At 37.4% G+C, this 27138-nt stretch overlaps 1 protein-coding gene across 3 annotated transcripts in view; it reads right to left on the reverse strand.

Moving 5' to 3' along the window:
• LOC131986736 (cell adhesion molecule DSCAML1-like) overlaps nucleotides 1–27138 on the reverse strand; it is a 100796-nt gene that overhangs the window by 37478 nt on the left and 36180 nt on the right. For 2 of the 3 annotated variants that reach the window (XM_059351839.1, XM_059351840.1), the window contains 9 exons: nucleotides 16115–16261; nucleotides 15126–15404; nucleotides 12116–12391; nucleotides 10666–10962; nucleotides 6558–6830; nucleotides 3523–3807; nucleotides 3015–3134; nucleotides 1393–1569; nucleotides 641–840 (listed from right to left, as the gene is read on the reverse strand). In XM_059351839.1, coding sequence (XP_059207822.1) covers nucleotides 641–840; nucleotides 1393–1569; nucleotides 3015–3134; nucleotides 3523–3807; nucleotides 6558–6830; nucleotides 10666–10962; nucleotides 12116–12391; nucleotides 15126–15404; nucleotides 16115–16261 — 2054 coding nt within the window. Of the gene's footprint in view, nucleotides 1–640; nucleotides 841–1392; nucleotides 1570–3014; nucleotides 3135–3522; nucleotides 3808–6557; nucleotides 6831–10665; nucleotides 10963–12115; nucleotides 12392–15125; nucleotides 15405–16114; nucleotides 16262–27138 lie in introns of those variants that run through there. The other variant, XM_059351838.1, reaches the window with a different exon arrangement.

Consider the following 27138-nt stretch of genomic DNA (forward strand, 5'->3'; position numbering starts at 1 on the left):
TACCAGCTGAGGAAAAAAGTGTTGTTATGTGTAAATTATTCATATTCTTAGAGATTTATAGACTTTCAAATGCACAAAAACTGCATGTAAATAGACAAATTTAGTGTTTTATTTCTTCCATGACAAATTATACAATATTTCTTACAATGTAGAACTGTTAATAGGCGCTTTTTGTCATGTTTCTTGTTTTGTGGGTCACTGGCAGCTGTACACTTTGACAAAATGAATAGTCAGCTGAGGTTGTGCTGAAGGAATAATATCATGCATGTGACATATATACATAACGTATAAGTTAGAAAGCTTAAAAGCTGCAAAAATAAATGCACCTTAAATATGCAAAATCAACTTAAATCTAACTAATGTCTTCAGTGGGTTCATTTCCTCATCTGAGGATGCATGATATGATGTTTAAACTGAATATATGTTGTTGGGTTGGGCTTAAATTTGACAAAGAAAACTAAAGATTAGTCTTTATTGAGCATGATTGTGTTTTTGAAGGTAAAAAAAACCATAACTTTCAATATATATATATGTATAAAACTAATTTCTATGAGTCTTTGCTGTATATTCTCCTCACAACTGGAATCATAATGTTTAAGGATTTCCGGCCTGCTGGATGCTGTAATCTTCTGTATCTGACCTTAAGCGTGGAGATGACTTCGTCGCCCTTCTTGTTGATGGTTATTGAGTAACGGGGGTTTCTTTCGGCGTCGATGACGGTGTCTCCTCTCTCCCAGCGGATGATGATGGGCTGCTCGCCTCGCGCTGTGCAGTTCAGCTCCTTGGTCTGGCCTTTCCTCGCCATGGTGGTGTTGGGGTGGCTGGTGATCATGGCGGGAACTGAGCAGAATCGAAGACATATGTCAGTGTGACAAATGGTATTATACGGAGTAATGAGACGAGGGAACAGGGATGTGGTATTGGAAACCGAGGATATAGTACAGATGTATAGACATCTCTATTCCTGCACTTCGTTCTCCTATTTCATTTCACGCTTCAAGCCCTGCTGGCCCTCTTACTCTACCTCCTCCCTGTCTGCCTGCTTCGTCTTCTTCTCCTGATTCTTTTCCACCTCCTTTCCTCAGACATAGATTATTGATTGAAAGGGGTTCCTGCGGTTTTGTTTTCATCACTAATTCATCAGCACCAAACATTCAGAAGCACACGGGCCGGCAGCCGGAACCCATCAATCAATAGCAAACATACCCCCAGTTAGTGGTGCGCAGGGTGGAGACGGGGTTTTGTTAGGTTCAGTACAGTAGCCTGGGGCTAAAGTGCATCTTAGAACATCTCCAGGAAAAGCTAAGTCTTGTCTCTGTGTACAGTACATTGAGATCCAGGGGATGTGGTTATGAGAGTGTTCAAGCCAAAGAGTGTATGATTGACACTTACTCTTGACAGTGAGGATCATGCTCTTACTGATGTCTGAGCCCACTCCGTTGGAGGCCTGGCAGAGGTAGTACCCCCGGTCGTCCTCCAGTACGTGTCGGATGAGCAGAGAGCCGTTTGACATGATCTGGATCCGGCCGGTCAGAGGGACTGGGTGGTACTGCTGAGGGTTTCCTACACCTGCACCACACAAAGAAAAACGCATTTTAGCGCTTAATTCAATTCAATTCAATTCAATTCAATTCAACTTTATTTATAGAGCGCATTTCATGCACAAGGCAGACTCAATGTGCTTCACAATACACATAATTACGGTTAAAAACAACAACAACAACAAAAAACACAGAAAAATCAAACAAAAATCGATTACAAATTAATTGAAGAGTGCAGGTAGACAAGCTATTCCATATTCACCACATATACACTTACTTACTCACACATGTGCACCCACTCCCACAACCACACATGCACACAATTCAACCAAATGCTGTAGAGAAAAGATAGGTTTTTAATCTGTTTTTAAAAATGGCTACTGATGCGGCAAGTTTAACTGTGTCAGGCAGGGTGTTCCACTTTCTTGGGGCATAAACACTAAAAGCTGCTTCTCCTTCTTTGCTGCTTAATCTTTCCTGTTTATTGTTTATTGTTAAAAAGATCCCCATTAGCTGTCACCAAAAGTGGGAGGAGCTAGTCTTCCTGGGGTCCACAAGACAAAACAAAAATCACTTAACAATTAAACATTGTAGACATTATTATATACGTCATCAGAAATCATTCCGAATAAGTTATTACATTCATATCTATAACATTAATTCTCACTTTCATACAGTAAATATGTTAATTCACTACTCACAAATTTAAATAGTGCATTCTCAAGTAATAATTAAAAGATACTTTACTATTCAGTTCACGTATATTCTGTGATTTTGCTTTTTTTTAATATAAGCTTATAAACACACAATAATGTTAATAAGCATCTTGTAAGGACTTACAAGGGCCTTATGACTTGTTAATTAATGGTTATTACAAGGACCTTAATATAAAGCGTTACCAAAGTCTTTATTGAGCATGATTGTGTTTTTTAAAGTAAAAAAACCCATAATTTTCAATATATACAGTACAGGCCAAAAGTTTGGACACACCTTCTCATTCAATGCGTTTCCTTTATTTTCATGACTATTTACATTGTAAATTCATCAAAACTATTAATGAACACATGTGGAATTATGTACTTAACAAAAAGCGTGACATAACTGAAAACATGTCTTGTATTTTAGATTCCTCAAATCGAATCTAAAATACAAGACATGTTTTCAGTTATTTCACACTTTTTTTGTTAAGTACATAATTCCATATGTGTTCATTCATAGTTTTGATGCATTCAGTGAGAATCTACAATGTAAATAGTCATGAAAATAAAGAAAAACGCATTGAATGAGAAGGTGTGTGTCCAAACTTTTGGCCTGTGCTGTATATATATATATAAAACTTATTTCTATGAGTCTTTGCTGTATATTCTCCTCACAAATGGAATCATTATGTTTAAGAATTTCCGGCCTGCTGGATGCTGTAATCTTCTGTATCTGACCTTAAGCGTGGATCATCTTAAGGGTGGATGATGTTACCTTTGGCGTGTTTCCACATGACTTTTGGAGGCGGGTAACCCTCCACAGAGCAGTTGAGAACTCCGGCTTTACCGTAGATACAATCCTGATTGTTGGGCTGCACTACGAAACGTGGTGGCACTGAGAAACAAAAAGACGTGATTTAACCCAAATGGAAGAACTAAAAGAAGAGTAAAAGGTATAAAAATAACATGCACAATACATAAAAATGCTAAAAAAATTGGGCCTGGGAAGAAAACTGATGTTGATGTATATCTATGGGTACAGAATGAAAATCCTGATGGTTATCTTTTCTATGATTTAGTTTTGTTTTCCTTTCTTTGCTTTTCCTATGTATCAGGAACCTGTACATATAAGAGAAATTATGTTGTTGTTTTTTTTAAGAAGGGAAAATATCCTATGTTGTATGTAACCTGTTGGCCTCAATAAAGAACATTTAAAAAAAAAATAACATGCACAATTCTGCGCTCTGATCCGACCCAATTCATCATCACATCATTCTCCTCACCCGTAACAATCAACTGTCTCTCCCAGCTGACGGTGGCGGCAGCGTTGCTGGCGATGCAGGTGTAGTTTCCGTTGTGCTTCAGTGTCACCTTGGATATTTGCAGGGAGCTCATGAACTCTTTGGTCTCTATTGCGACGCCAGAGGCGGAGCCTGGCACGATGAGCTGGCCGTCTTTGTGCCAGGTGATGCGTATGGGCATGTCCCCAGATGACACCACGCAGGCGATGTACATGAGCTTCCCCACTGAGGTAGAGGGGATGTCGAAGGGCTGGATGAGCGGCGGCACTAAGGGGGGAAGAGAGGCATAAAGGAATAAAGGTAGAGATAGACCAGGCAGAGTGGCCATCTGGAGCAATGCTGAGAGAGAGAGAAGGTCATTGGCCAGTGGGCCTCTTCTCTTCTCCACCCGCCCCTGCAGCCCCCCGTCTCCTGCAGCCCATAATAGCTGCTCTGGTTAGAGTCCAATTGGCAGGAGGAAGTCATCCCGTTGCCATAGTAATGGAGGTTGGGGTGGGGGTACTACAGCTGAGACATCTGGGGGATTTAATCTAGGCTTCATTATTATTCATCTAATTAAATCAGAGACACACTCACACGCAGGCACATGCACACACCCTTAAACACCTCTGCAGCTGCCCTGCTACCATCGTTACCCCACTCACAGACTAAACAGAACACAGGCGAACATAAATCAGTCCTAAAACACCAGCCACCTCCGTCAAGCTTCACTGTAAAACTGTAACAGCACTGCGAATATTTGGTGTAGCCACTTGGCTTTCTGATATCCAGGAATATCTTTTTGCAAACATCTGTAAACTGCACATATGTAGGTGAGGTTATAGGTTATTATTCCATTTATTTTACAAAATTAACCCATTGAGGCCTGAAACGCCTGTAAAACCTCTGGGCGATTTTAAAATAAGTCCCTAAAACCTGAAGTTTTTCTGGAAATTCAACAGAAGTGTGAACGCTTCTACTAAATAATAGATTTTTCAGCCTCTGTAGAAGTTAGAAATTACAATTATTTGCATATACAAATACTACAAAACGACGTATTCGCTTTCCAGGCTTCAATGGGTTTAGGGGAGACACTACAGGTGAATAGGGTATTTTTTAAACTTCTATATATCACTATAAAACTTCCCCAGTTTGTTATTTACATTAAGACAATGTTTTTTTGCATTACAAGTTTTCTGAAATTGTATGTTTAGATATGCAAATGATGTGTGCACTCATTGAATATGGGCTAAATTGCACATATGACAAATGTGACAAAGTTATTATTTTATTTTGTTGATTAGATTCAAGTGTTTTTACAGAAGGGAATTGGGATATCTCCTTTTATCATTTCATAAAGCAGAAAATACTGTCAAAAGCCATAAAAAAATAAATCTATGTTAGTCATGTATTTAGGAACAAAATGTTCTATAAATCAGGGTGTGAGTGATATAAAGACTCCGTAAAAACCTTCAGAATATAGTTCAGAATATAACTGGTAAGTTTGGTGTCTGTACGTGGAGCTGAAGTTGAGATTCACGGCTCAGAGCATGAGAAAAATCTGATTTTGAGAAAACTGCCTTAAAAGATTTCATACATTCATAATGGAAACGACTATTTGAAGACAAAATATTGAATCTAATTCATAGCAACAACAATATAGAACATGTAAAACTCTAAAAATAATGTTGTGTAGGAGAGTGGGAGCTTTCTAACGATGGCTGTGATGACGAGGTTTAGACTACGATCGCTACATGCTGCAACAGAATGCTAACTTTTAGTAAATTTAAGAGTAATAGGAGACGCAAATGGACCAAATTTGATCCACATTGATGTGGATGTTTTATTTCCACTATTCTGAAAGAAGACTGCACTGCACAAAACAATGTTTTTGCTTGTAGTGTCTTTCCTTAATCCTTTATAGGGACTCCTGGAAATTGAAAATGTCAGCCCTGAAGTGTTATTGGAGGATATTACAAGACTTTTTGCAAAATGTTTCATTTTTATATTGCAAATCGAGGTCAATTGAGTCATTATCATTATTATTATTATATTTATTATAGTGTCTTTCCCTAAAAAGACAATAACACATCATTTGCATCCATCACCACTTTATCTTTTACCTTTAAACTATTTATTATCTTTTTAGACTACTTATTACATATGCGAAATGTCTGAATGTCTTTTTTAAAGCACCTTATATATGAGAAGCACACATAAATTAAGTTGTATATTTTTTTAATACAATGACAATAAAGGAAAGCTTGAATGTTGTATGATGAGGAGACCTGTTATAGATGTCGCTCAAGTTACCAAATATGGTTCTTTGCCTGATAAAGGGTTAAACTGAATTTAATTGGCTCGATTAAATGCCCACACCAAGCAGGAAAACAAGATCAGCAACCAACCTGGTCTCACAGGAATCCGTGAAATAGCCACGGATTCGCTTAACTCAAAATCCGTGGAATAGCAACGGATTACTCAAATTTCCGTGAAACTGACACGGATTTCGCTACAATGCAAGTTAATGACAGTCATATCCCGTGGCTATTCCAACATACAAAGTGATTATGTACATACACTGAGTGAATATTTAGAAAATAAAACATATATTTCTCGCTACAAATGTGATCAAACTCCATTTTTATGCAGAAACTAAGTCAAAATATTGATTTTTCACTAAAAATGAGAGAACTGTCCGCCATGTTTTTTGTTCTGACCGCTGGGACCTTGAAAGTCACGTGACTTGGAACAAACCAATAGGAACAAATATCCATGGAATAGCCACGGGATATGACTGTCATTAACTTGCATTGTAGCGAAATACGTGTCAGTTTCACGGAAATTTGAGCGATTCCGTGGCTATTCCACGGATTTTGAGTTAAGCGAAATCCGTGGCTATTTCACGGATTTCTGTGAGACCATGTTGTCAGCAACGGTGGGTCACTTTATCTGGACTGTTTCATTATATTTGACCCTAAACACATTGCCCCATGCAGTTTTTTTGTCTTTGAACCCATTCTCCTATGCATGCTTACCTTTGACAGTGACATGAACGGTCTGGTTGATTGACACCTGGGGCTGGATCAGAACGCTGCACAAGTAGGTGCCCTCGTCTGCGCCCTTCTGCACGTCCGTCAGCCTCAGGGTGCCGTTCTCAAACACCACTTGACGATGATTATCAGGCAGCTGCATGCCGTCCTTCAGCCACTTGATGGAGTAATACGGGTAGCCAATCACGCGGCAAGTTATGTAGGTGTTCCTGCCCGCCACTGCGGTGATGTCCCGCATGGGTCTGATTCGGGGTGGACCTGGAGACACAGGGAAGAGAGGGAGGGGATGGAGGGAGGAGACAGAGAGAGACACAGAGGTCGGAGAGAGGAGCAGAGGAGGTGAAGGAGGTCATGGCAGAGTCAGGGAGCAGCCACGGAGACCAGAGGAGGAGAGATAAAGGTTGAGGGATAGAGTGATTGGGGCAAGTTGACAGGTGGAGAGGGAGGTTAGTTATGCTCCCTTTACTAAAATCTGATTGAGGATATTTGTTGATTTTAATCTAGTCAAATATTCTGTGTATCTAAGTGATTGTGTGTATCTTTCTAAGTTAATCTCAGATAGAAACACAGACAGACAGACAGAAAGATACAGAGATAGACAACCTACTGTTACGACCCTGTTGGGGTAGGGTTTATTTTTTAAACTTCTATATATCACTATAAAACTTCCCCAGTTTGTTATTTACATTAAGACAATGTTTTTTTGCATTACAAGTTTTCTGAAATTGTATGTTTAGATATGCAAATGATGTGAATATGGGCTAAATTGCACATATGACAAATGTGACAAAGTTATTATTTTATTTTGTTGATATATTAGATTCAAGTGTTTTTACAGAAGGAAATTGGGATATTTCCTTTTATCATTTCATAAAGCAGAAAATACTGTCAAAAGCCATAAAAAATAAAGCTATGTTAGCCATGTATTTAGGAACAAAATGTTCTATAATTCAGGGTGTGAGTGATATAAAGAAAAAGGGCAACGCCGGTGTACTCAGGCAAATACAGATATTTATTGATTAACAGCAAAATAAACAAAAGGTAACGAAAGAAGAACCTTCGGCCCCGTTCACACGAGGACGCTCGCGGGTAAAAACGCCAAAATATTTTATCAGAAGTGCCTTTCGTTTAGACGGTGACGGCGTTTTTGGGGCTTAAAAAATCGAAAATCTGAAACCACCCTCCAAAGTGTAAAAGTTAAATCCTCTCCTCCGTAGCGTGTCGTCTACACTGACAAGACACAAAACTCTGATCTGATCTGCTCAAAGTATGTGTTTACGTCACATACATGCTCCAGTACAGGAAATAAACAAACGTGGATTATTTCCATGCATTGGACCTTCAAGCTGCTCTGGCAGCTCTAATAAACTTACAGGAGTCTTTCCACCAAATGTCCAGGATATGTACAGATAGTATTAGTGAACAGAGAAGGATCTGGAATTACCTCCATCACATTCTGGATGCAGCGATTGGTGGGAGGAGCCAGACGGCTGTGAACGAGACCTGGGAGATCTAGTGATGGTGGAGAACTTTGTGGAAGGAGTAGCTGATGAAAATGTGTGGCGTGAAAACTTCTGCATGCCCAAAGATGCTCTTATGGCTTTAAGTGATGCCGCCTGGCTGCATACAATCACATTTCACACCCTTTTGCGTCACCGTATGCAGCAGATTTCCTCCCGAAAACGCTCGTCTAAACGAGGAATAAAAAGTGAAGACGTGACGGCACTTTTGCGTCTTCTGTTCAGACCGTCATCATGTAAACGTAGCCTTCTTCAGGCTAGTACAAGTGGTATAAAGTGAGGCAATGAACAAAGGGCGAAGCGCCAACTCATAAAACAAACAAACTAAAACAATCTTCCTAACTCGCTTTTCCCCAAAACTATCTTTCTACTTAAAACTCAATAAACAAAGGAACTCTGGCTGACTACGCTGGTTTACACAAACAAACAAACATACAGAAATGCAACCACCCATAAACTAGTGAAACTAACAAATGTTATAATCGAAGTGTGTCAAAGAGAATTTGGATTATATATAAATATAAAAAGTTTCGGGAGGTTGTGTTTGTTAAAATTGATGTATAGGTTTCATGCAGGTGTTCCTTTTTGTTTAGTTTTTTTGTTCTGTTTATTGCCCTGTTTGCTTTTATCTGTTTATTTTGGTTTTAAAAATTGTTGAAATAAAGATTCTTCATTCATATTTGGGCAAAATGCACATAAAGGTGTGCTTTTTTGCATGCACCGCGCACGTTTTCATGGGGATGGGGGACAAATTTAAATAATTTATTTCAAATATAATGGTGAAAACATATCTCATCAGTCAGTTGAACAAAACTATTAACATAAAACAAAGAGAACAACACATAACTAATCACTAACCCACTAACTTACATATTTATTTATAGCTGAGATCTTTATTAAGCTGCTAATTAGAATATTTTTACATAAATTATGCCAGGGAAGTGTACCAACCAATCCTGGTTTCCCTTTCATAACTTACAGGGAAGTAAATGTCGGTGGATTTGGAGGAGGAGGATTTTCTCTCGTTTTTTTTCCTGTATTTTATTTTTATTACAGCAGTGGTGTCTGCAATAGTTCAGTTGCAAGCTTCCATGTGTTGTTTTTTAAGTGTTTTTTATTTAATTATGGGCACGTACAAGTTGGAAGCTGTGACAGCTTGTGGTTAAAAAACCCCAGGACATTTTAGTTTTTTTACAGATATTACAATATGAATCATTAATATTCCTCATAAATGAAATACTATACATGTTACTAGCCAAAAAGACAGCTATGGCAAGAGAGCTAGCCTCACTGGTGAGCTAAAGCTTGAACTAAGTTTACTTATTTTTTTCCTCAGCTGTCATTAAAACATATCAACAATCTCTTTTGATTCAGTTTGACTAAACTAAGGCCACTGGCGGAGAAAGAACACCTCGCTAAACTCCAGCAGTAACGACATCTCGGCTTTTGAATGTAGTGGAATTAATGCCATTTGGTGCGGCAAACCACAGATTTAAAGGCTTTAGATTGTAAATTAATGTATGTTATTGATCTTGAATTATATACAGTTTACACATATGAACTATGGACTGAATATAATCCAAATAAAGTACACTACCGGTCAAAAGTTTTAGAACACCCCAATTTTTCCAGTTTTTTATTGAAATTCAAGCAGTTCAAGTCAAATGAACAGCTTGAAAGGGTACAAAGGTAAGTGGTGAACTGCCAGAGGTAAATAAAAAAAGGTAAGCTTAACCAAAACTGAAAAATAATGTACATTTCAGAATTATACAAGTAGGCCTTTTTCACAACAACTTAACTCTATGGAGTCTTGGGCTATTTTGTCCATTTTTGAATTCTTTTCATGTTTTTGTAAGTCATTTTGTGTCTTTTTTTTGTCATTTTGTGTCTTTTTTTTGTCATTTTGTGTCTTTTTTTAGTCCTTTAGTCCAACATAAAATGTGATTTTGAATCTTTTTTTTACTTTCAAAACACTATCATGCTCAATAAAGAATTTTAAATGTTGCAAATGTGCATTAATTTCAGAGTACACTGAGACATTAAACTGCATAATTTTCAATTAAATTCTGGAAAAGTTGGTGTGTTCTAAAACTTTTGACCAGTAGTGTATGTTTTAAGGAAACTAGTTAAAAAGGTACACAAAAGAACACAGATACTACATTCTGAGACAGACAGACAGACAGACAGACAGATAGATAGATAGATAGATAGATAGATAGATAGATAGATAGATAGATAGATAGACAGATAGACAGATAGACAGATAGACAGATAGATAGATAGATAGATAGATAGATAGATAGAAAGATAGACAGATAGACAGATAGATAGATAGATAGAAAGATAGACAGATAGACAGATAGATAGACAGATAGACAGATAGATAGATAGATAGATAGATAGATAGATAGATAGAAAGATAGACAGATAGACAGATAGACAGATAGATAGATAGATAGATAGATAGACTGACTGTGTGTAAAATGCAGATTGCTCTAAGCCTGTCTCTAGCCCCTGTGTGTTTGTATGGAGTCAGGTGTAGAGTGCATTTATATTGAAAAGCAGACAGGCACCTCTTACGTTTATGCGCGCTTGGTACTCGGCGCTACCGGCCGAGTTGCGTGCGACGCAACGATACACTCCCCCATCTCGGATGAGCGGGCTGCTGACGTTGACGTGCGACACGGTCAGGCCGTCGGACAGCGTGTACTGGCTGGTCTTGTAGGTGGAGTCTCGCACCACGGGCTCGTCGTCCAGCGTCCAGGTGATGGAGGGGGGCGGGGCTCCTTTGGCCCCACACATCAGGGAGAACGGTTCGCCGGGGTTCACCACCCGCTCGCTGAAGGAAGACACGATACGAGGAGTACCATCTGACGGGAAAATAAAGAGGAAATGGTGAGAAGTTGAATCTGTTTATGCCCATAAATGCTACAGTTTTACAGCCAGATGATTTGGACAAACAGCTCTGTGGTCCTATTTCTGCATCTATGCACCAGAAGAACAGAATAAAAAAGTCAACAGATTAACCCATAAGAACCTATGGTGACACCCGTGTAACAAACACTTTAAATCTTCTATGATCTCCCATATTCAGCTTTATGCTTCACCTTAACTCATTAAATAAGAAATTGTATTTCTTTTTCTCTGCTATATCTGTAGCCGGATGACTCTTCCTTTTAAATGTTCTCTAATGAAATGATAAATTATAAGTGTATACAGCTGATATTGACACTATAGACATCTGAATTAATGATTTTTACAGTATAACATTTGTCGGGTAAATATGAATGTAGAATTTTTTAACAGTATTGCATGTATGTATTAATTGAGTTTGTTATTGTCTTTCTTGTATGTACTGTTTTTGTTTATGTTGTTTGTATGTCATGTTCTATGTCTTTTTAGGGACCCCAGGAAGACTAGCAGTCGCCAAGGCGTCAGCTAATGGGGATCCATTCAATAAACAATAAACAATAAACAATAAACAATCCCTAAGTGACACATACTCAACACCCTGGTGTGGTGGTCATGTAACTTTGACAAGAAGTGATTTCAAAAAGCTTATTTTTTGCTATGAGGCTAAGTTTAAACCCATTTAACAATTCTAATCCGTTAATAAGGTGTCCTGTATTGCATTTACCTTGTTCTGACCATATTTCCTGAACAAATTAAAGTCACAATTTTGATATATGTTGTGGAGATACAAAAGAAAAAGGCAAATTTGTGTCTCTGTAAGCAGAAAATGTGTCTAGTTTTTTTAAAATTTTATCATAAACATAAATACCATAAACACCCAATGTCACACCACAAATCTTTGACATTTAGGTGTAGATTTTTTTTAAAACAAACATCATAAATGTGTTCTGTGTAGTCCACTTGGTCTGTGGTATATCCCCCATCATTTTCTTTTAAGTATTACTGGGTCTGGGTTCTTATGGGTTAAGTAGAAGCTTTACATTCAAAAAGCATGGTTCCCTGCCACTTTTTTGTTAATAAAATGCCCGCTGACAGTCTTATTCCACGTACCCTCTAGCAGAATAATGGAAAAGTCCTGAGCAGTGTGGCCCTTTCGGGAAGCGAAGCACTGGTAGGCCCCGGAGTGGAACTTCTGTGCTGCAGTGATCTGCAGGGTGTCGTTGTGTTGTCCCTGGATGGAGATGTGCTGGTCGGGGACGATGGGCTCTGTGTTGCTGTACCAGTTGATGGTGTATTCTGGAGAACCCTCAACAGTACAGGTGAAGAACAGCGTGCTGCTGATGCCAGTTTTCAGGTTCTTCGGGGACAGGGTCACTCGTAGTGGATCTGCAAGAAGGAACATGTCTGTTAGAACACATGTATTAAAAAACATCCAGAAGATGCTTTTTCTTTCTTGTGGTTTGTGCATTTTCTGTCTTTATGGTTCACTGAAGACCACTTTGTAAAACTGCTATAGGCCTATAAGTTCAGTATATATCTCTGTTGTTTGACTCCTTTATAGCAGCCATTCTCAACCTTGGGGTCGGGACCCCAATTGGGGTCGCGACATGATTTCTGGGGGTCGCCAAATCATTTTGGAAGTCAGCTCTGTCTTCTTTGGTCATTTAATGTCTTTTTTTGGTCATTTTGTGTTTTTTTTTGGTCATTTTGTGTCTTTTTTTGGTCATTATGTGTCTTTTTTTGATAATTTTGTGGTCAATTTGTGTCTTTTTTAGGACATTTTGTTTCCTTTTTTAGGTCATTTTGTGTCTTTTTGGTAATTTTGTGTCTTTTTTGGTAATTTTGTGTCTTTTTTGGTCATTTTGTGTCTTTTTTGGTCATTATGTGTCTTTTTTTGATAATTTTGTGGTCAATTTGTGTCTTTTTTTTGGACATTTTGTTTCCTTTTTTTGGTCATTTTGTGTCTTTTTGGTAATTTTGTGTCTTTTTTTGGTCATGTTGTGTCTTTTTTGGTCATTATGTGTCTTTTTTTGATAATTTTGTGGTCAATTTGTGTCTTTTTTTGGACATTTTGTTTCCTTTTTTTGGTAATTTTGTGTCTTTTTTGGTCATTTTGTGTCTTCTTTGGTAATTCTGTGTCTTTTTTTTGGTCATTTTGTATCTTTTTTAAATAATTTTGTGTCTTTTTTAGTAATTTAGTGTCATTTTTTTGCTAATTCTGTGTCTTTTTTTTGGTAATTCTGTGTCTTTTTTAAATAATAATCGACATTACAAACAGTAAACCAGCGTTTACATTTATAGCGACGAGGAAAAAAAAAAAAAAAGAGAGAGCACAATCAGCGGCAGTGACTCAATCAGTTCGACGCACTCATTAAAAAAGCAGCTGGAGATATCTCTTCACATCTCTGTCCACTTGTGTGTGTGTGTGTGTGAGAGAGTGTGTTTATGTATATGTGTGTGTGTGTGCAAATGTCAGTGAGCAATAAGGCAGCTGGTGGTGTGTGCTGGGGGGCATTGCTGTGCCTCCCAACCCCCCCTCACCCTGTCAGAGTCACAGAGTGTGCTGCCATGATGTGCCCACTGGCAAAGCCTACCGCCTCTCTATTCTCTCCCTCTGTCTCGCCTTCTCTTTGTTTCTTTGTACACTTCACACAATGTACATTTATCTACGCCTTTGTTATTATCTTGTTATAACATTGTAGATAATGTCATACCAGCACTGTCTGGATGTCTGATCGTCCCTTCTGTGACCCCTCGTATTCATCCCCGTCTTCCTCACCCTCCTTTCTGACGGTGAACCGTGCTGGCAGCCGTGTTACGGATCCAGTCTCGCTGAATTACTGCCCTGTCTCCCTTTTTGAGACCTGATATGACGGGGCATAACACAGCTCACACACGTGTTTGTTGCAGACACACTCTTGGTGTGACTTATATGTGTGCCTCAAACCAAAAAGGAGTTTGTGAATGTGTCCGTCTGCCAGGCTGACTCAGGGAGAAGACAGCGTGGGAGTCTGTCAGATTGTTTGGCATTATATATGTGTAGTTGTGCTCACACACCTATAACGTGAAGCTGTCCCGACACCTCCTTTGAGCCAAAACTGTCTCGCACCGTCAAAACGCCGTGTCCAGCGGGCATCCGAGGGCAGCGGGCGACCATCTTTCAGCCAACGCACGGTGGGGCTGGGGTCAATTTGTGTCTTTTTTTGGACATTTTGTTTCCTTTTTTTGGTAATTTTGTGTCTTTTTGGTAATTTTGTGTCTTTTTTGGTAATTTTGTGTCTTTTTTTGGTCATTATGTGTCTTTTTTTTAATAATTTTATGGTCAATTTGTGTCTTTTTTTGGACATTTTGTTTCCTTTTTTTGTCATTTTGTGTCTTTTTGGTAATTTTGTGTCTTTTTTTGGTAATTTTGTGTCTTTTTTGGTCATTATGTGTCTTTTTTTGATAATTTTATGGTCAATTTGTGTCTTTTTTTGGACATTTTGTTTCCTTTTTTTGGTCATTTTGTGTCTTTTTGGTCATTTTGTGTCTTTTTTTGGTCATTTTGTGTCTTTTTTGGTCATTATGTGTCTTTTTTTGATAATTTTATGGTCAATCTGTGTCTTTTTTTGGACATTTTGTTTCCTTTTTTTGGTCATTTTGTGTCTTTTTGGTAATTTTGTGTCTTTTTTGGTCATTTTGTGTCTTTTTTTTGTCATTTTGTGTCTTTTTTGGTCATTATGTGTCTTTTTTTGATAATTTTATGGTCAATTTGTGTCTTTTTTTTTACATTTTGTTTCCTTTTCATGGTAATTTTGTGTCTTTTTGGTAATTTTGTGTCTTTTTTGGTAATTTTGCGTCTTTTTTGGTAATTTTGTGTCTTTTTTTGGTAATTTTGTGTCTTTTTTGGTCATTACGTGTCTTTTTTTGATAACTTTATGGTCAATTTCTGTCTTTTTTTGGACATTTTGTTTCCTTTTTTTGGTAATTTTGTGTCTTTTTTGGTAATTTTGTGTCTTTTTTTGGTCATTTTGTGTCTTTTTTGGTCATTATGTGTCTTTTTTTGATAATTTTATGGTCAATTTGTGTCTTTTTTGGGACATTTTGTTGGCATTATATATGTGTAGTTGTGCTCACACACCTATAACGTGAAGCTGTCCCGACACCTCCTTTGAGCCAAAACTGTTGGTGACCTCGCACGCGTAGCTGCCGCTGTCCTCCTGCCTCAGGTCGCTGATGGTCAGCCCTGTCAAACGCCGTGTCCAGCGGGCATCCGAGGGCAGCGGGCGACCATCTTTCAGCCAGCGCACGGTGGGGCTGGGGTAGCCTCCTGCTATGCAGGGGAGCTCGATACTCTGGCCTGCGTACACCTCCCCTGCTTGGAAACTGTCCAGGATGGTGGGTGAGGACTCGTTGGGGTCTGGAGGGCACAGAGAGGGTCATTTTTTAGTCAAGACAAAGAGAAATATCACACTAACATGAGCACGATGGATGGATGGATGGATGGATGGATGGATGGATGGATGGATGGATGGATGGATGGATGGATGGATGGATGGATGGATGGATGGATGGATGGATGGATGGATGGATGGATGGATGGATGGATGGATGGATGGATGGATGGATGGATGGATGGATGGATAGATAGATAGATAGATAGATAGATAGATAGATAGATAGATAGATAGATAGATAGATAGATAGATAGATAGATAGATAGATAGATAGATAGAAAGAAAGAACACCATGCAATTAGTTCAATATGTAAAAGAAAGAAAGAAAGAAAAATAGAAAGAAAGAAAGAAAGAAAGAAAGAAAGAAAGAAAGAAAGAAAACCATGCAATTAGTTCAATAGATAAAATATAGATAGATAGATAGATAGATAGATAGATAGATAGATAGATAGATAGATAGATAGATAGATAGATAGACTTTATTTATCCCAAGCTGGGAAATTACAGTGTAGCAACAGCATTACACACAGAGACAATGACAACACAATTAAATAAAAAGAACAACCTAGGCATACTTCAAGCAATAAAATATAAAAATACAATAAAATACAATAAAAAATAAAGTGTCTAAAGAAGGAGTATGTATTGACAATGACCACGGCGAGCTGCTCACCCATTACAGAGAGCCTGGCTCCGTTGCTTTGGCGCGTCTCGCCGCTGTACTTATGTTTGGTGATGCACCGGTACGTGGAGAGGGCGTCCTCCTTCTGAACATCAGAGATGTAAAGAGCCCCGAAGGAGGTCAGAGAGAACCTGTTACCTGAGGAAGACACAACCAGTAAAGAGTTACATTCATTTCCCCCAAAAGAAAACTGCTGACAGACAGAAACATGCAGTAAAAAACCTGCACTATGATGATTGCTCTGGTACCAATGCATTGTGCTCATTGCAAAACCGTATTGTGCTAAGAACAAACAGCTGCCTGAACAGTTGGCACTACCTGCCTGATAATGTTGCTTCCCAAAACCTGGCACTCTTTCAAGGCCTGGAGGACACACAGCGGTCACTTACACCACCCATAGACAGAGCGGAGACAGATTTACTGCCCCTCTACACACTATGTAAAACTCTTATGCACCGTCATCACTAAACTATCTAAATGTTCTTCCTTTCAAGTGTGGTGATGAAAGTTGAAGGCCAAAGATCAAGTGTGCCACTCTGTGATGAGAGCTGCCTGTTCCTTTTTTTATGGCATTTAATGCTGCTCAGAGAACCATGGTTATGTAAATAACCCAAAGTTTTCACGCTGTGCCCACTGATTGGAGGAGGAAAGCGAAACCAGAGGCACATTAAGGTAATGGCGAGGGCCCAGTTATATTAAGCCTAAACCACCATTGACCTCTCATCTAAAATGGGTTCTATGGGTGCCCACTTTATGCTAATCCCATGCAGTTTTTTTTTGCGTGCATGATTTATTTTAGCTTATTCTTAAAATTACGTGTATGAATATTTCTGGATGCATGGGTCCCTAAACAGTCCTGGAATTGCATAATTAGGACATGACTGGAAAGCTGAGGCTATTGTGGATTCTGTGAGTCTACTTTTATTCATGTAGTTGTATTCCAAATGGTCTAAAGCTGCCACTGCATTAACCCATTGAAGCCTGGAAAGGTACGTCGTTTTGTAGTATTTGTATAAGCTCTCAAATACTTTTTGAATTTCATTTCTATCTGCTACAGAGGCGGAAAAATCTAATATTTAGTAGAAGAGTTGACACTTTTTTCCCCAGAATTTTTCCAGAATTTCCAGAAATTAGAGGCTTATTTTAAAATCGCCCAGCGATTTTTCAGGCCTCAATGGGTTAAGTCTAACCATTTGACCATATCACATATTGCAAAAGTCTCTCAACTTACTGAAGGTGTGACATATTTCAAAATGCATTTGTACAATAAGGTTAGTTTAGGCGTGGAAACATCAACCATGTCGGCGTTCTGGCCGTGTTCAATTAAGGCTTCACAAACTACTAATTATCCATCAGATAAAAATGCATTTTGTGTTGCTGGATTTGTGAGTAAACATTGAAATTATACTAAATGTATAATCCTGTATTTACACATTTTACTGGGTTATTAATAAATTGCAAAAAAAAAATGATAACACATAAATACATTTCATATCCTTAGTAAGTATATTTGGTAACACTTTGCAATAACCATCATTTATAAATGGTAAACAGATAGTTTGTTAATGTTTAATCATCATTTATAAACCGTATATAGGCCATTTAGAATGGTAAATACATAATTTATTAATGTTTAACTAACTACATCATTTATAAACGGCAAATAGATGGTATATTAATGTAAGTTTATAGTTACTTTACCATGAACAAACAATTAAATTATAATTAATAGTTTATTAATAGTTTTAGTTGCACTCATTTTAACATTTTTAACACCATATTAAGTATATTAATGATTTTTTAATTTTTTTTTATTGATTTTTTAAGATTAAATATGTATAGCACTTTGTTAATGTTAATAATTGGTTTATAAACCATCTATAAACATTATTTAGTTGTTATTGTAAAGTGTTAGCGTATATTTTGATACAAAATACCAAATAATCTAATCCTGATTTAAAGTGTGACAGTGGATTATAATATATATTTAGTATATATCTCTGTTGTTTGACTCCTTTATAGCAGCCATTCTCAACCTTGGGGTCGGGACCCCAATTGGGGTCGCGATATGATTTCTGGGGGTCGCCAAATCATTTTGGAAGTCAGCTCTGTCTTCTTTGGCCATTTAATGTCTTTTTTGGTCATTTTGTGTCTTTTTGGTAATTTTGTGTCTTCTTTGGTCATTTAATGTCTCTTTTTTTGGTCATTTTGTGAATTTTTTTGGTCATTTTGTGTCTTTTTGGTAATTTTGTGTCTTCTTTGGTCATTTAATGTCTTTTTTTGGTCATTTTGTGTCTTTTTTTTGGTCATTTTGTGTCTTTTTGGTAATTTTGTGTCTTCTTTGGTCATTTAATGTCTTTTTTTGGTCATTTTGTGTCTTTTTTTGGTCATTTTTATTATTTTTTTAATTGATTTTTTCAGATTAAATATGTATAGCACTTTGTTAATGTTAATAATTGGTTTATAAACTGCATTAAGTCTAACCATTTGAACATATCACATATTTCAAAAGTCTCTCAACTTACTGAAGGTGTGACATATTTCATAATGCATCTGTACAATAAGGTTAGTTTAGGCGTGCAAACATCAACCGTGTCTGCGTTCTGGCCGTGTTCATGTGCACCTGTGTGTTTATCAGCATCAATATTTTATCTACGAGCTCCGTGTGTGTCGAGGTCTTGAGCAGGGACACTGAAGGTAGCAGTTATGGTCTGTGCATGTGTTTGCATGGAATATACTGCACGACCCGAGAGGGAGGCACAGGCTGCAATTTCACAGCAGCCTTTGTTTGCCCCCCAGAATGAAGCCTTACAGGATAATGAGCACTTTAAGACTGCTACTCCCACAACACCGACGACTCGCCTGTCACAACACTCTGACATAGGCAGCGAGAGAGAGAGAGAGAGAGAGAGAGAGAGAGAGAGAGAGAGAGAGAGAGAGAGAGAGTCAGCTGGATCTGTCAAAGCCACACTTTCTGTCTTCAGCAGGGGACGGAATTCATCCCTCTGAAACAACACTGATTAAACAGTACACATCGCATTATTCCCCTTATTATCTGTATCCATCTTAAGTGAGGGGCTTGTACACAGAATCTGTCTATCAGTTGATCTTGAGTCGACTCTCTTCATCTCTTTGTGTGAACCTTCTCATCGTCTCACTCACCCTTTTTCTCTCCCTCTCTCTCTCTTTCTCAGTCTCTAAGCAGAGTGGCAGACAGAGTAAAATATTAATTACTAAATCACTGTGCTCCCTCAGCTTTTATTCATGCTGACTTGACTAGATAACGAGAAACTGAGCCAATGTGCATTATGCACACACACGTACACATATAGACATGAACGAGTGCACACACAGCTGCAGCAAAACATGCAGAGATGCATGCATGTAGATGCTCCAGAGTAGAAAAACCACCACAGGGGTGAGTGTTGCACAATTATTATTATTTATATTTTTTTACCACATCATACTGTAATGCCACAGTCTCTCTGTAGGAGTTGGACAGATTTATTTGGCAAGTATTTTACATTTTTAAACAAGCCTGTAGCTTTAACTCATCCATGCACATTAAGCATCTAAGAATATGTCTCAAACATGGAAGAACACCAAAACTCCACAGAGAAAGGTCGTAGTTGGGAAGCCTTCTTCCCGTTTAGCAAAAAAAGGGAACTGCTGATCTACTGCACCGTCAGACATCCAGACATTCACAAAAAATGCAAAAAAAAAACATGTGGTAACACTTTACAATAACCATCATTTATAGATGGTAAATAGACCATTTATAAATGGTAAACAGATGGTTTATTAATGTTTAATCATCATTTATAAACCGTATATAGGCCATTTAGAATGATGAATAGAAAATGTAATAATGTTGAACTATAATTTATAAATGCCAAATAGATTACTTTACCTTAAACAAACATAATTATTAGTTTATTAATAGCTTTACACTCATTATAACTTTTTAAACACCATATTAAGTATGTAAATGATTTCAAAATTATTCTTATACCTTTAAGAAATTGCTTGAAAACATTTAAAGATTAAATATGTATAGAATTTTGTAAATGGTTAATAATAATTGGTTTATAAACCATCTATAAACATCACTTAGATGGTTATTGTAAAGTGTTACCAAACATGTTTTAATAGTCGTCTCTAATGTTTATAAAACCACCATGTGAGCTTTTTGTTTAGCAAAACACCATGAACTAAGAAAAGAAAAGGACCATTAGGTAAAAATGGTTCTGAAGGAACCATTTAGAGCTTTAAGTATTTTTCATCAACTATAAATGGCTCCTTAAAGAGTTCTTTCACCCAGAAAGAAGCTTTTTGAAAGAAGCTGTGTTGCCCTAGAGGATGTCAACATTGTTGGATTTTGTATGAGTTCGGTCACAGTCTCAATGAGACGCATTCATGGAAAAAATTGTGCAAAACTGTTTGTGTATTCCTGATGCAGATGGGGTCCAGAGGGGGAATATATAATCTTAACTTCTGGAAAATGATGTTGGTTTTTGACAAGAAACTAAATGTTCAAAGTTACATGGATATTTTTGCACATTTTTTACAAAAATGTTAAACATAAAGTTAAAACAAAGAAACAAGAAAATGTGATATGTATTTTTTTATTATTATTATATATATTTTTTAAATGAACACATATTCATATCCTTAGTAAGTATATTTGGTAACACTTTACAATAACCATCATTTATAAATGGTAAACAGATAGTTTGTTAATGTTTAATCATCATTTATAAACCGTATATAAGCCATTTAGAATTGTAAATACATAATTTATTAATGTTTAACTAACTACATCATTTATAAACGGCAAATAGATGGTATATTAATGTAAGTTTATAGTTACTTTACCATGAACAAACAATTAAATTATAATTAATAGTTTATTAATAGTTTTAGTTGCACTCATTTTAACATTTTTAACACCATATTAAGTATATTAATCAAGTCAAGTCAAAATTAATTCCGCCATGTTTGCATGTATGTAATGTAGTGCCATTACTTAAATTAATCATACTGTATGTCCTCAGCGAACCTCATTTGTGTAATAAAAAGGTTTCTATCTCTTTATTTTTAATCCAACAAAATGCCCATCATGGCCTCGCAGTCACTCAAGGCCAGACCTGCTGCTGTGGCAAATTCCAAAGAGGAGGAAAGAAAGGGGAAAATAATGGAGGTATAAATGTGCGAGAAAAGAATAGGAAAAAATAAAAGCATGATAGAATCTATAAATAGGATACATACTGTAGCCCGTGTGGGTCCAAGAGTGTGTATGTGTGAGCGCAGCGCGTGTGTGTTAGCAGCAGCCTCATTTTCTCACATGCAAATGAAGGCGTCGGCGCAAAGATAACGAGGCCCATATTTCCACCTCCTCAGTGGGGCCATTATTTATTGATGTTCTGCATCTTTCCCCCTCCCTCCCACTCTCACGCTTTCTTCATCCTCTCCCTGTTGCTAGGGTCTTCTCACTGCCATCCTGTTACGATTTCGTTGTACTTTCAGCAATTATTAAAGCACAACGTGTTTGCAATCATCAAGGACGAAACAGTGAAACCTTCTGTGTTGTGTGACTGCAAAAAAATCGCAGTGGTGAATCGGTGGAAGATGTCAGTGGAATGAATGTGGGAAAAATAGCATCAGTATGAAGTTGCTAAATATAGCTTTTTTTTTTTTAGATGCAAGTAGGTTTTATATCCAATCACAAATCTGTTTAAAAACATACAACATACCAAACTTTTTGTTTATTTTAGTCTTCAGTTTTTAAAGGCAGTTTATTCTGCACGGTGTACACGAACCGGCCACTTTATCAGGTACACTTGTGCAACTAATCGTTAAGGCAAATATCTAATCAGCCAATCACATGGCAGCAACTCAATGCATCAAGTCATGTAGAAAATGGTTAAGACGAGCTGCTGGAGTTCAAAGCGAGCATCAGAATGGGGAAGAAAGGGGATTTAGGTGACTTTGAACGTGGGGCGGCTGTTGGAGCCAGACGAGATGGTCTGACTGTTTCACAAACTGCCTAACAACCATCTCTAGGGTTTACAAAGAATGGTTAGAAAAGGAGAAAATATCCAGTGAGCCTGGAGGCCTTGTAGATGCCAGAGGTTGGAGGAGAATGGCCAGACTGGTTGAAGATGATAGACAGGCAACAGTAGCTCAGATAACCACTCGTTACCACCAAGGTCTGCAGAAGAGCATCTCTGAACGCAGAACAGGTCTAACCTTGAAGCAGATGATCTACAGCGACACTTTATTAGGTACATCTCGCTGGCTAATAAAGTGGCCAGTATGTGTATATCAAGGCCGATAATGGGAAAGCAAAATTGCTTAACAAGCACATGATATACGCCCTCAGATAGGCTAGGTGGCAGTGTGCAGCTTTAAAGTCAGTTAGTGATCCGACGATGAGCACTGCAAAAAAGCAAACTTGTATTTTTTGGCCTAAAACAGTGATTTAAGTTGGTAAAACTTGGAAATATAAATTACTGACATTTAGGGCAATAATGTAAGTTAGCACAACAAAGGAAGCCAGTTGTCTGCTCAAAAACAAGTTGGTGAGTTGTTGTTACTTATATCTTTAAGTTGGGGTTCACAACAAGGGACAATAGTTCTGATAACTCTTATTTCTTTGTTGTGAAATTCGGTCATTAGCGAAAGCTAGCGGCTAACTGATGCTAGCGGCTAACTGATGCTATCGGCGCTGCTTGTTACAGCTACAAGAGTAGCCATTAGCGTATCAATGCTAACTCAAAATTGTGGTCGCAACATTAGCTGACATTTCATAGCGGCTTTACAATCGTGCCAGAGAAATTCAGAGTTGAGCAAACTCAAAAACAAAACTTAAAATATTTAGTTTAATTGTCCAACTTAAAATTTTATCGAAGTTTGTTGGCTTGAAATTTTGAGTTCACCCAACTTTTCTTTTTTTGCAGTGAGCAAAGTCTAATTCGACAGATTATGTCAAATTATTTAATTTGAATTTTTAGGCAAAACACTCCAAGCCAAAGTATATTTGTGTTGATGTACTTTAGCATTGTAACCTCATGAATGGGTTCCTGTAATATCTTACGATATATATTAAACTTTGGTCGCATGATCGTTTTTTTAAACATGAGGTGATCTTTAGGAAACTGAACTTTTTGGTCAGCTTTAGGCAAAAAAAAACAGACATGATTAAGACAAAACACAAGTTGAAAGCTGATCCTGGTCTGCACACCTTCAATTTCACTGGGCGCAGCTCCTGATGGGACCTGATTTTGTTTAGTTTTTTTGTATTTTAAACATGCAGATTTTCTTGATTTGATCATTTCTCCTTGATATTTGTGCTTCACCATAATCATTTGAAGCTTTAAATATTTGCGGGTAATTCTCTGAAGCTCCGAAGGCCCAAAAATTGTATTTGGGATAGCCCTACTTAGTTTATTTTATTACAATTTTGTGCATTGGAATAAAGATAATAACAGAAACTTATTCAGCTTTTAAACCCTCAGGACTCACTGTAATAAATGATTCTGTAATCACTTAATTTTACTTAATATATTTGATAAAATGTATTGAATATAAAGGCGTCCTTGATTTTGAGGCAGTTGTTTAAGTAACTTTAATATAAAATGTTTGAGATAGAATCTACTTATTCTGATCACATTAAATATAATCTTTATGTGTCTGTAATTCTAAATCAAGAGAATTTTGAATTAATCCAACACAATAGAATTAGTCCGTTTTTAATTGACAGGCACTTCCTGTTAAGTTGTTATTAACTCAACTTGTAACGTAGTTAGATTGAATTAATAATATTGCGTGCAATCTGTTGCCTCAATTTTATTGAGTCGCTATTGTTTATCTTTTTTTTTACAGTGTAGGTTGGCAAGGTAAGCTGTAACAGACAATTATGAATGTGATTGAATGTGACCGCAGATTTTATCATGTCAGGGCTATAGAATGATCTAGTCTAGAGGCTTATTTAAACTGTGCACACATGGTTTTGCATAGTACTACTTCTTATTATTATATTACTTATTACAGTTGCATTATTTAGGTGAGTACAACGACTGGAAACAGGGGCAGACAACTTGCCTGGTTTCTGGCTCAGAAATAGTCTGGTACATAAAAACCTGTAAAACATAGGTTTTTGTATGGCTCAAAGCAACTACAATGAGTTTCTAACTGGTTACAGAACAGTCTCAATTTAATACTTATGCTTCGATATATCGAACTGCCACTGAGCAGGCCCCAAGTATTTTTTAAAACTATTGTCTGCAGACAATAGTTTAAAAAAATACTTGGGGTCTGCTCAGTGGCAGTTCAATGTGCAGTCCAGAATCTAAGTTGGACTTCTCTACCCTCAACAGGAAACTAATTTAGCTCTTGCATGTGAATCTGACCTACATGCTTTGGAGGGGAAAATTTCCACATTATCTAGATTAATCTATTTTAGGAGACATTTTCCCTCTCTTAGCAGGAATTATGACATGATGAACCTGTCTGAAATACAGCGTATCCCATGTACAAAGAAAAATACAAATTGACTGTATGATCGAGCAGCACTCTCGGCTCCGACTAAGAAACCCGGTGTTCCTCAGGGAGTTCCCGGTATGGACCCCATATCTAATCAGTTTGGAAAAGGCTAATGAGCCCTACAGAGCACTACAGTCTGATCCCTGGAGTCTCCGTCTTACTCAACACTGTTGACGGTCAAAGGCAGTGGTTTCGTGCCTTGAAGGGCTCTCCCAGTTAAAGGAAGGTTAGCGTTTTTTTCACTGCTCATTATGACTTTAAGCTAGCACAAGGAGAAAATGTGCCAAAGCAGCGGAGGGTCAGAGGCTCCACTCCCCCACAACAACAACCTTCAGATAGACGCCTGCAGCGCAACATGTTTATACATTAAAGAGACGCGGTCCAAAGTTACAAGATTAGAAGGAAATTGACTCAAAAAATGGATACCTTTTACGATTATGCTTCAAAGGAGAGAAGGGAAGGGTTTTTTACTGTCTATTTCAGAGCTTTGCTGAAGTGTGAGTTGAAATATCCACACATAAGAGACAATAAATATCAGATAATCTATTAAACAAAGACATCTAGTAGGGCTGGGCGATATGGCCCTAAAAGAATATCACGATATTGCAGGCCTTTTTTGCGATAACGATATTCTTGAAGATATTAGGAGATACCTAAAAAGATATAGAAAATGTATAAATAAATAAAAATCTAAAATGTAGTGTGAAGTGCAAATCTCAACAGTTGCCAAATACATAAAAATTACTCTTGACTCTTGAGTATAAGCAAATAATAAAAATAACCATTTAGGGGTTCCGGGGGCATATTTTAATGAAATATTGTAAAGGAGAATAAAGGTTCTTATATGTTTTATTTAAGGCATCTTATTTTGACAGTCTTCTTGTAAATTCTGTGGCCGATTATCTTAAGACACTGTGCTCTTATTTTGAAAGCTGCATGTGTTTAGCGACAGGGAGTAAGTAGCTTTTTGTGATTAAAACAACTTTAACCACTTCATCAAGAAGTAGGAATGTTGCCAATATCATGATATGCATTTGTTTTAACCATAAAAAAAAAAATTAATATTATCGTGAACGATACGATTTGGCACACCCCTAAAATCTAGCATATTTTGACATAAAATGCAAGATAAAGTGCCTGTTGTGTTGTTTTGATGTTATGATAAAATGTTATGTTGTGATGTTGTATGTGTTGTATTTTTTCTTAATCGTATCGTAAGTGTTTGTATATGTATTTTGTATATTGTATGTATTTTTTTTGTTGTTGTTGTTTGTTTTAGTTTTTTTGTTTGTTTGTTTGTTTTTTGTTTCGTAAATTCTCTGCTTTTTTTACATCATGGCCAGGGGGCTACAGATGAAAACTAGCCTTCTGGCTAACTCTGGCTTTTTTAACCATGTATAATCATGTGTTTTATGAAATTGCACTGTCCCCTTTTGAATAAACTAATAATAATAATAAAGTGTAATTGGTTCAGAATGATTTTTTGATGCATCAAGAGCTAAATTTGTCCAGGAGATAATACATTTTGCTCAAAAGGTAACAGACAAGGTTGTAAAGAAAGTCATTTTGTCTTTATATTTGATCAGTGCAGCAGTGAATCGGTGATGGTAAACTTTGGTGGTTTGAGCAAAACTCTGACTAACAAGTGGCAATGAAGTTTAGCTATTGTAATTTAGCAAATCATTGTTGAATCCTCTACATGTGCGATAGAAAAAGTGGGTGATATTGTGACTTTGACATTAGAAAAACTGCGTTCTGTGTCTCAGACTCATACCCCAGCTCTCAACGGCAACTTGCAGAGAAGAATTTGAAAGAAGGTGAGAAGAGAGAGGGTAGGAGGAGCGGATCAAAGACTTGTGACTGTCACAGAAAGAAGACGAAAGGAAAAAAAAAAGAATAAAAAAAACAGTATATTCCGGAGATATTCTCTGCGGTGCTGGAATCTGCTTGGTGCTCACAAATGCAGACATGCCAGGCTAAAAAACACACACAAAAACACCTACCGGGCTTAAAATAGGACAAAAAAAAATTTCCCGGCAGGAATGAAAAAAAATAAACTATGTTATAAAATTAGCACAGAGGACTCAGTGAATGGCAGTGGTCCAGTTTTGCAGCAGAGGAATGTGTTAAAGCAGAAAATGAGCAGTGCTGGGCTCAATGACTTGATTTAGAGAGAGAAGGGAAGACAGTAGAGGAAAAAAGCAAAGGGAAACTGTGGAGGAGATAACAGTCCACGTCTGTGTTTCCAACCTTTATGCAAAAAAAAAAGAAGGGGTGTTGCATCTGTATTCAAAGCGAGAGCCCACTCCACCCTCCCTTTGCTTTCTCCCCTCTCACTGCTGTGTACATTAAAAGCCCAAGTAGAAGCAGGTGTCAGCCAATTAAATATATACACTTTCCTGGCTTTTATTCTGCCGCATACTTACTTAACATCTATGAATGGTGTCCTCTTAACTCCTTTCAATTCACAT

Source organism: Centropristis striata, chromosome 15 (genome assembly GCF_030273125.1).
Source record: "Centropristis striata isolate RG_2023a ecotype Rhode Island chromosome 15, C.striata_1.0, whole genome shotgun sequence".
NCBI classification, from domain to species: Eukaryota; Metazoa; Chordata; class Actinopteri; order Perciformes; family Serranidae; genus Centropristis; species Centropristis striata.